The following is an 11425-nucleotide window of genomic DNA, read 5'->3' on the forward strand; positions in this document are numbered from 1 at the left end:
CAAGAGGGAAGAAGTGATGGCTACTTTGATAGGAATAAAGCAGAGTATGTGTTGGAGGATCTCATCTGGTAAATTGCTAATCAAGTCTACAGCTGCTTTGATCCTTCTGTCGTCGGCCATTCACTTGCGAGGTATATTCTTAGGGCACAGCTTTTATATATAGGGTTCTCTAAAACCGTTATATAGTAATTCTCAATCTTAGAGAACCTCATATAATCATATTATCTCACAGATTTTATATTAGTATTGTAATGTAGTTTTATTAGAATATACTTGATAAAGAATATTTATCATGATTCACAAGCTAGCTAAAACCTAGCAATATTCACATCTGGTTTTGATATACTCTAAAGAACGCGACTTATATATTGCCTGAAATTTATGTGAACAAATTAAAAGCTTCTTCTTGTGTAGTCAACAGGGCTCGATGTAAAATGTAGATATTAAATAAAGTACACCAGTTAAAAATATTATTAAAAAAAAACCAAATGTTCAGTGGCACACAAAACTTAAACCCTTATCATGTTTCACCACTCATCTGATGTCATCGCCTTGTTGGTGGAGAACACAATGGTGACACTGCTTATGGGAGAGAGTGCTCTTTAAAATTAAACTTAAGGTAACGTTCACCCGACAATACGACCCTCTTATCTAATTTCTTTGATTGTAAATTCCAACAAGAATTATTCAAAGAGAAACCATCTTTTGATCTCCACCATTGATCTGGATTCAAGGATAGTGATTTCAAATATTGGTCAAGATGCTCCTCCTGTACAAACATATATAAGATGCCAAAAGTTCAAAACACTTCTTGAATATATTTGACTAAATGATAGCAAGCAAAAGAGGTTGTATGGTAATATACCGGTATGGTGCTGCAAGTCCTTCCACGTACTATTAGCTTCTCTAAATCAGGTGAGTTTTGTAACAGCCTTTGTATACCAGGAATAACATACTGATAGATCACTGTATCAAGAATCAGTGATTTGACCTTGAGCATCGGGAAAGAAACACCACGAATCTCAACAAGAGATAAAATCTAACAGAAAGAACAAAAAATATTATGAATATTGATTAGTACCGAGCTTTTGACATGTAAGACTTTTCAAACGTTCTTAGAACTATAGAAAATCAGACTAACAGAAACTAATTAATCCATATAGAAAAGGTTGACCGTGCAACCAAACGTAAGCTTCTCAGCGTTTATATGAGCCCAAAAAAGCATAAATACCTTAACAAAGTTTCCACCAAACGTAAGCTTCTCAGCGTTTTGTAACTTTTCTAGCATTTTTAGCACCATGTCTTGGAGAAAATCAGCCTTGGACTTGAAGTAAGAGGTACTTAGGGCATAGCAAACGTCCAGTTTAGCTTCGGTTAAAGAAGCGACATCAACCAAAGTACATGATGGCCGAGAGTCTAACAATCTGAGATAATGGATGTGTGGTGCCACAATCTTCGTTGGCCCCTCCGGAACCATCACGTTACGGTCTACAACTAGTGTTTTCAGACGTAAGGATTTGGTGAGATCAATAACCTTTAGTTTACCGCAGTGATACAACGTTAAGTTTTCGAGAACAGGACAACCGGATAGAATCTTGGCCATGGATTTATCTGAGAGACTACAACAACTCAAGGATAACTTGTGCAAAGAAGTCCAAGAGACAGTGCACTTGAAAGGAACAATCGTATGAGAATAGATGTTGAGTTGCTTGAAATAAGAACTGTTGTAGAAGAAATCTGGAAGCTTATAATAATCTATAATATAACGTGGAAGTTGTTCGAACCCGGGTTATTGAGATACAAACACCAACATTTATGCCACTAAACTAAATGATACTTTGTACGGCCGAAACTAATATATATTTATGAAGATCGGAAACCTTTGCTTCTCTGTGGGCCGGGCCGGACCTATAAGTGTATTATGAGTTTCATTTTTAAATGAGTTTCATCAAGTTATATAAAAAAAAACAATTATAGTTTTTTCATATTGTAAACTGTCTTCGTTTAACACGAGTTAGAGTTCTTTTCATCATTGTCTCAGATAAGTCTGAGTTACAGAGTTGCGCCGTGTGTCTGTTTGTGTAAAAATAGATGGTAACGCATGGGCTTTGAGAAAAGATTGGGCTAATTGATTTTCACTTTATTGGGCTTATTATCTGGTCCAATCTGTTAATACAGACATATAGGAAGATTAGGTTAATCGACATCTTCACCATCTCCTTCGTCGCTTGAGATTCCCCTTCCGGCATTTTAATATATTTGTTTCCTACTCCTCGGCCTCTTCTTTCTCTACCTCTCCTCAATCCAATCGACGCTTCAGTGTATCCCTTATTTTATATTAAAGGAAGCCGATCATCCACCGTTACATCTAGCAACAACTTCTGAGATTCTAACCTCTACAGTGACAGAATCATTTGTCAAATCATGTGACCAATTAAAACCTGATACAATATTTTAGGCAATCGATCTCGATTCTTCTCGATGTAGTTTCAATGGTGGTCTACCCGGCACAAACGATATTTCTCTCTATTGTCGGATGTAAACTTCTGCAGCTGATGAGAAAAGGGTTCACGTGGAAATTGGATCAGTCGATGAGAATTAGAATTTAAGTGTTGCTATTGGAGCCACGCTCTCTTCTAATGATACTACGGTTCATGGTTTAGCCGGAGATGCATTTGGCTCAAACCTAAGATAATCCTTCGTTTGTCACGGCTGATATGGTCATCCCGTTAGTGGCGAGCTAGCAGTTAGATTTCATTATTCTAGCGATGCTTCCATGATCGGGCTTTGTGGTTATATCTACAAGAAGTTCATGGTCGTCGTAAGCGCAGATGCAAAGGTAACGATATCAAATATCCTACTTATGTCCACTTTTGGAGTAACTTTCAGTACAAAGTTGCCACTGTCAGGTGAGAGTGTATATCAAGCCAAGTAGCCAACGAGGCGGTCGGGAGCATAAGAACGCTTGCTTTATTTTGCGCATAGGTGAAAGTGATGATGAAAGTATATAAGAATAAATCTGATGGAAAAATGAATCGTTAGGGGTATCGCGGTATCGCTTTCTTAGATTATTTCTTCATCCTCTTCGCTTCTTACACCGACAGTTTATATGCAGGTGCAAGGATAATGGAAAAGCAACACTCGATTATGATTTTCAAGGTAACACACCAAAACAAATTTCAGAAAATTTAAACGGTTCTTGTCTTAACCCTTCTAAAGGATAATTTGTTTTGTTTATTTTTTTAAAAGGTTTTCTTTACCTTCACCATAGCAACTGCAGCTATTTCTCATTCGATTTCATTGTCTCCTGATTCCAGCAAAGCTACCAATGCAGCTGCATCATGTACGCAAGACCACTAACATTCACACATCCGTCTTCACGGTTATAGACAGAGAATCAAAGATTGATCCAAGTGATGCATCTGGGAGAATGCTTGATAATGTTAAAGGAGATATTGAACACTGTCATACCTTGATCGTAAACACATTTTCAGATTGTTCGAGGAAAACCAAATACTTCGGTAAGATACATTCATATTAGTTCAGATCAATTGTGTTTCAATATAAAAACGTTACTGATAAATAAAGATAGAGAGTTCAAAGCAAATCGTTGATGCACATCGTTGAGTTTATTGCCACCATTCTTCCTTCTTTTGTTAGTGTATTTCAGTTTAGCTTCTCATATCCAAACTCCTAGATATTTCTAGCTATCTCTGGATCACACTCACCGACTCATATTTTAAGGCCAGTAATCTAATTTTAAGATTTTTGTTTACTCAATTGTATATTTGTATAGCTGGGAAAAATTTTCAGCAAAGATAGCAAGTGAGGAGGAACGCAAGATGTGGATCAATGGAGAACCTTCAGATCTCCGATAGCGATTCTTGAATGGTGGGGTCTAAGCGTAACGTTATCATCATAACCAAATAAAATTTTCACGTAATACAAATGTCAACATTCAACAAAACCTTTTGTATGTTTAATTCTTTCCTTTTGATATTAGGAATTTAGTACCGTAATTTTATGATGTCCAAAATGCTTTTGAACGAGTTTTATCTATTTAAGTGAACGCTGGAGATTGTTGACCAAGAATAACACAAACTTTAGATGCAATGTCATGCGTTGTATAAGGTACACATAATTCTATCTCTCTGTTTTTTCTTCAGTTTTGGACCTGTTTTTTTTTTCAGTTTTATTGGTTGATTTTAAGGTTCTCTATTAGGTTCCTTACTTTTTCATCGTATTGTGTTTAAATTTTGTGTGGGTTTACTTTGTCATTTTTCAGTTTCAGATTATTATGTTTTAGTCATATCAGTTTGTATCTTTCCCCAGTTTGATGATACTTTTTCTTGATGATGATTTAGTCTGACCTTATTTTTTCTTCCTTTGTTAGGGTGTCATCTTTGCCAAGACTGATGAATTTCAGACTGATGATTTAGGTTTATATCAAAGGTATTGTACAATATTGAATCTTGCTTGATATATTTAGTCTTTTTTTCTTCTCTCTTAACGTTTATTCTTTTCTTTTCAACTTATGGTTATATTATATATGTCGAGGTAAAAAACAAACATTCCGATGACTTTCTTGACTTTATTCATAGTAGAGGATGCAAACAAATATGTTGCAATTTCTGATGCTGGTTCCAGTCTCCTTGATTGACACTTTGTGATCTACTAATAATAAAGCTACAAGCCATTGATCATAATCTATTGTTCTTAATAGGTTGTTGCTTTTGATAACAACATGAACTCTTTACTCGAGTCATATTTATCACCAAGCAAATATAAAAGTACAATATTTTTACATGTTACTTCTTTCAATTATTCAACATAGTAACTGAATCATGTGCTATATGTTGGATTTGCAAAATAAGATTTTTTGTTTAGGAAGTTCGGATTGAACCTTCTGGCATTACTATTGGCCAGAGCTGGTTTCATAAAATGTGAGTATGAAAGGCATATTTATTTTTCGAGATGTTTGAGACCATATGAGTTAAGATCAAACAACTGACGAAATATGCTGGAAAACACAAGCATAGTGACAGGTAGGATAGACTACTAATCAATTGGTATTAAACTATCTGGATAATGTTTTTCTAGCAGTCACTTAACCCACTGAATCACAAATACTGGAAAACATACAAAATACAAGTTTAATACGTGTATATACTATGGTCTTCCTGCACGTAAAGTCACAATAGAACGGAGGCGAAAGCATAAATAACAAACATTAAGATGGCGTTCAACAACAAGAAACCACCTACAATTAACAATGACAACAGTTAACGCCTTTCATTTGAGAGGGGCGCCAATTATGAAAATCCATGATATCAGATAAGAAAGGAGAAAATCAACAAAATTAACGGAAAAAAAAAATAAATAGTTATAATTTTACAAATAAAATTGACAGTTAATGGATGTAATCTTAATACGAGACTAAATAGACAAACAAAATAGACAGGTGATACTAAAACAATAACATCCAAAAGATTACGCTCACTATTATTGATAATAAAGAACACACACAAACCCCCCGCGTAGCCACCTAGTAATAATAATAACGAGAGAAATTCAGGGAGAGATTCTCAACGTTGTGTGACGTGGCAAACTTGATCCACCTGTCTAGGTATGGTATTTTCTCCTTCGTAATAGGTGTTATTAGGAGGTCAAAACTCTTTTTCTTCGGGGCTGTATAGCGAGCTAGGGTTTCATTTATTGAAGCGGCAGTCAGTGTATCGCCACCTAAGGTGATAGAAGGTTTCTCGCACCATACATGCCTCCATCGTCTAGACAAGAGGGATGTAGACATGGCCAGTTTGATCGGAATTAAGCAGAGCATGTGTTGGAGGATCCCATCTGGTAAATTGCTGATCAAGTCTTCGGCTCCTTTGATCTTCATGTTTTCGGTCATATTTGTTTTTTGCTATATTAGTCTTAGGTCACAGTTTTATATAATAGGATATTTTAAAAAGGTTATATAATGGGCTTAGACCTAAAATAATAATGAGCTTTAGTTTGCATCTGAAAAGATCAAACCAGATAACCAAATTTAATAAAGCCACTGTAAAAAAGCACTTCCACATAGGGCTGGGTTCGCGGGTCAATCCGCCCCGCATGACCCGCCAACCCGCGGATCGACTCTGTTTTTTAAACTCAAAATTCCGACCCGCATAACCCGCGAAAGAAAAATCGTAAACCCGCACCCGCCCCGCTAAGATTGCGGGTAACCCGCGGGGCCCGCAGATAATATTAAATTTAATAAAAAATTATTTTTATTATCAATTAATTACTTTTTATAATAAAAATTATACATTTATAATTTAAATTATATAATTTTCATTAATTTATATATTTTTTACATATTTTTATTTTTATTTTTATGTATTTTAAAAAAATTTAGAAAAAAAATAATATTTTTTTTTATTTTGCGGGTCGGCGGGTACCCGCGACTCAAATTTGGTTGACCCGCACCCGCCCCGCTAAAAATTGACTCAACCCGCACCCGCACCCGCATGCTGAAATTTGTAAATCGATCGATCCGCACCTGCCCCGCGGCGGATCAAACGGGGCGGGACCCGCGGGTAATGACCCAAATTCCCAGCTCTACTTCCACAGCAGAAAAGCCGGTTCTACATACAAGCCCTGTTCAAAATCTCGGGTGCGTAGCCGATTATACGTCCGCGTAGTCGCTCCACGGTCACTTACCGTGCCGAATTGGACCTGTTCGGTGACGCTCTACGCTACCCGCATAATTACCGCGTTTTTGCCCGAGTAATGTAAGGCGTCCATATAATTACAAGATACAATTCCACGTTTGGTCCATTTTTAACGCAAACCCATTACGCACACAATTCATTTAGCCCAACCAAACCCATCAGTAATGAGTGAATTGTAATTTTATCTGGTCCAATTTAAAAATCTGAACAGAATATAGTTTAAGTCACTTTTTATCTTCCCTGACAAAACATTTGGGGATACATGCAAACCCTAATTGCAAGTCACCATTGTTCTACCATAATAAATTCAGACCAAAATTTAACCAAGTGACAGTGAACTCGAGTTCTGGTATCCTTCTCTTCCTGTTATATTTTAAATGTTGTATTGTAGTTTGTAATATAGATAAAAATATTTTCAAAAATATTATATTCCTTTAAAATTACTCCCCGCGTATACCCCGAGTTTATCCCGATTTTTTAACAACTCGCTAGGCCCGGGGTCGCCGCACGGATAGCGCGTAGCGCGATTCCGAACAGGGCATACAAGTGAAACATTGATTTATGATCATATCCCTTATATATTAATCATGAATCATTACGACATGTTTTCGTAGCCATGCATCATTACGAAGATGATTCTTAAAATTCTTAGAACAATAAGTTGATTCATATTAACATATACTATGTTATTTATTAAACTAACTATCAAATTAATTAATAGTGTACAAAAAATATCTTTTTATTTCTTTAAATAAAAGCTACGGAATTACCTAATATGGTTAATATATATATGATAATTAATGATTATGAATAATACATATTTGATAGCAATTTTTCTTCTCTCTTTTTTTTTTGTTTAATTTTATATTATTAAAACAAATTAAATAATCACATTAAGCGTATAATAATAAAATTTAGATTTTTCATATATGTTATATTTTGAATTTTTAAAAACAACTATAAATTAGTAAAAATTGTAAAAGTTATGCATTGAAAATTTTGTGATCAATGGTTTAACTATTTTTGTTCAATCAAAATACAAATGATCATATATTGTAGGGGTGTGCATTCGGGTTCGTATCGGGTATTTAAGATTTTTGGGTATTTCAGTATAAAGGTATAGAACCCGTTCGGATATTTCTACACTTCGGGTCGGGTATTTTATGTTCAGGTTCAGATATTTTGGGTCTGATATTTAAATTTTGAAGAAAAAATAAATAAATTATTCATTGTTTTTTATTTAAATATATTTTTAACTAAACTTTTTTTCTAATTATTAAAAGATTAAACTATTAATAGGCTTGGAGAAAAACTTTAAAAACAGAAAGACACTAATTTAGTTGTTGTTTTGAAATTTTAGATGCAACTTCTGTTGATGCAAGAAACCAGAGCTTGATATGTATTTGAAGTGAGAAGCAAATGATTTTGTCCATAATTATATGTATATTATCTAATTTTGAGCAATGTGCATCATTAATATAAATATTTTGAATAAAATGAGAGAAGTAAACTAAAAATGTAGGGTTAAGTATACTTATGCTTTTTGCTATCTACGGATATCCATTCGGGTTCAGATATTACATGTTTGGGTCTGGATATTCAATCACTCTGAATTCAATAACCGTTCAGGTATTGTGCTACTTCGGTTCAGATTTTCGGATCGAATTCAGATACTGGTTAGGGTATCGGATAAAATGCATAGCCCTAATAAATCGTATGATATGAAGTTTCATTAATAGATATTCTTGTTATATATTATATATATATATATATATATTAATATCATTTGAAATAAATTATATACTATATACAAATATATAAATATGTTAATTTCATTATTTGCAGTGAAATATTTTTGAGATCTTAATATTTTAGTTTTGAAATTTGTATTAAAAAAATCAAACATTAAAATTTTTGTGATTAACAATTTAAATTTTAGTTAAATAAAATATACAAATGTTAAAAAATCGTATGAGTAGGAAATGTCAATCTATCTATCTATACTAATAAAGTTGACTAGAAAGACTCTACAATGCGTCATGTCATCTCCTTTATTCCCATTTTGAGACACGTGTCGAGCAGAGAGACAACTTTTTTTTTTTTTTGCTTCTAACTCCCTGATCGTCTCTCCTAAAGAATAAATGAAAAAACCAAAAAAAGGGAATTTTAATATGCCCAAATAAATTAATGTTGTTTTAACTCTGTCTTAATGAGCAAAACATATTTGATAACGTATTTAATACATTACTAACGCATGGAATCCATAAATTTTTCAGCTTTAAAAATGGTTAATCAAAACGATTATCCTTTATGTAATAATATAATTCTGTTTACGTTATCCACACGCAAGCCCTTTTTGTATAACTTATATCTATATATTTAAAATACACAACCATATATATTTCGTATTTCTATTTTCATTATCAAATCTAAAAAAATCCCCTCATTCCATCTCACAAAAAACAAAACAAAACCTATATATATAAAAACTACACTACATGAAACATAAAAGTGTGTGTTTCTCGGTATAACTGACGCGGCGCGGACCACCGTCTGTAAAAACAAACAAATATATTTCCAAGCGAACATTTATTTTTTTTGAACTACTAAACAAAAACATAATTGCTAAGAAAAACATATATTATACTAAGAAAAATTTCATTATGAGAATCATGCTAATACAAAAAATAACTAATATTATCCAGCTCTCATTCAAATACACACTACACATCATACATGGTCTTCAAAATAAGGGTTTGAATGGTAACCAAAGGAATGAAAAGGAACACTACATTTCTTAACGTTCCTTTAAAAGATTATCATTCATGAGTAATATTTTTTCTTTTTTATTCCTTCTCATTCCCTTTTTTGTAGAGAATTATAATGCAAATTTGTTCCTTGTTAATTTTGATAAGGAATCCTCATTCCCAAAATTTTATTTCTATTCATTTTTTGTCTATTCATTTCTAATGTTCATTGATGGTTACCGGTCATACCCTAAGTAACAACTCAACGTATACAAAACAGTAAACTTATCACAAACCATTAACTCAAAATGTTAACGCCCCTGGATAAATGGACCTTTGAACAAAACGGTTGAAGAATTAAAGAAAAAAACTTAAACTCACCATCTATAAGACATAACTATAACAACTTATCCTCACACGAAATACTACACCATAAATAACAGCCACTTCTCTCTTATCAGCTCTCATACCAAACATAATCTACATGGACAAATCCACGGCAAACACTAGAAGTCTACATCGACAGGCCCAGCACACAACAATCCATCATTGATTTTCAGCTACCATTTATCATTGACAATCGAGAGTACATGGAATTCATGCTAACATACCATCATATTCACCATCCCGACTCAACCTTGCTTATTCAAGAGACTACTGAATATGTGATGAATAAACTACCAAACGACTTCAATACCATAACTAATGATCTACAAGTTACTCTTACTATGTGGGACTACAACCAAAATGCGACTACAAGATTTGACGTCGATCTTATCATCACAGATCTACAGGAAACAAATAGGCCTCCAACTACAGAAGAAGAAAACAATATATGCACTATATGCTTTGGAAATTACAACTATGGAAATAAACTTTGCTCTCTTACTTGCGGTCATAATTTTCATTTTACATGCATTGATTAATGGCTTCGTACAAACAAAAGCTGCCAAATATGTAGGGAAAGTATATATGATTCCACCCTCAATATGATTAATAACATGGAATATCATGTTTTAATTTCCAATTTTATTTGTGTAGTATTTTCTACTTCGGTTTTTCATTTCCAGACAGAATAATTAATAATTTATCCTCAATAATAAATATTTTCCATTCACACCATTATTTTATTATACAAAAACAGAAAAACATAAATAAAGACAAATAATACATGACATATAAAAAAATTAAGATTACTTCCTAAAGTTAAACTACAAATGTAGGGACTATTTTATACAATTAACAGTTTTCTTACTATCTACCTACAATACTTAAACCATAAAACCATTAGCAATACCATGGATCCAGATATTGCTTCATCATCTAACATAAAACTAAAACTTTTAAAATACCATCCACCAATCAAAATATGCTACATCAAGAAAACCCAAATTACAACAAAGAACAGCCGTCCCACGCGTAGCGAGGACAAGCCACTAGTAATATATAAAAGTGTGTTTGCTTCAATCTCATGCCGCCACATCATCGCCACGTCATTAAGTCGAAGGCTCTTGTTTCGACATGTGTCTCGCCTCTTCATAACACAACATTTTAAAATCCATTTGCTTTCGACTAAATTTTGTAAATGGACTATCACGTTTTGGGCTTTCAGCTTTTAGGCTTGGAATAAAGTTTTTAAGCTAATAACAGAAAACCAAGTCTTAACCTGATTGTCATATTCTTCTTCTTCAATAGGCGACCTTTAAATTTCTAGGTTTCATCTCATCTTCTTCTTCTTTCTGTAATTAGGTCATCCTCATCCTCCTGTTTGCGTGAAGTCGAAGTGGCCACCGTAACGATCGAAGTTCACAACGCCGCCTCTTACCAGACGAAAGTGTGACGATATATGTTTACATTCAATATATATCATTTACTTTTTCATTCACTCCATTAAATCACCACCTTTACTAACTTGCATTCAATAACATCTTTCTCATCCTTGAAGCTAGAGGAGTCGGAATG

General features: G+C 33.7%; 1 protein-coding gene across 1 annotated transcript; it reads right to left on the bottom strand.

Annotated features, from left to right (window-relative positions):
* Positions 1–549: 549 nt before the first annotated feature.
* Positions 550–7267, bottom strand: LOC106436126 (putative F-box/LRR-repeat protein At3g18150). The gene is made up of 4 exons (XM_048758436.1): positions 5563–7267; positions 1232–1755; positions 866–1039; positions 550–769 (listed from the first exon to the last, which is right to left on the bottom strand). The coding sequence occupies exons 1-4, from the start codon at positions 5909–5911 to the stop codon at positions 584–586; spliced, it is 1233 nt and encodes a 410-aa protein (XP_048614393.1). The 5' UTR covers positions 5912–7267; the 3' UTR covers positions 550–583.
* Positions 7268–11425: the final 4158 nt, after the last annotated feature.

Source organism: Brassica napus, chromosome C5, assembly GCF_020379485.1.
Source record: "Brassica napus cultivar Da-Ae chromosome C5, Da-Ae, whole genome shotgun sequence".
Classification (NCBI taxonomy): domain Eukaryota; kingdom Viridiplantae; phylum Streptophyta; class Magnoliopsida; order Brassicales; family Brassicaceae; genus Brassica; species Brassica napus.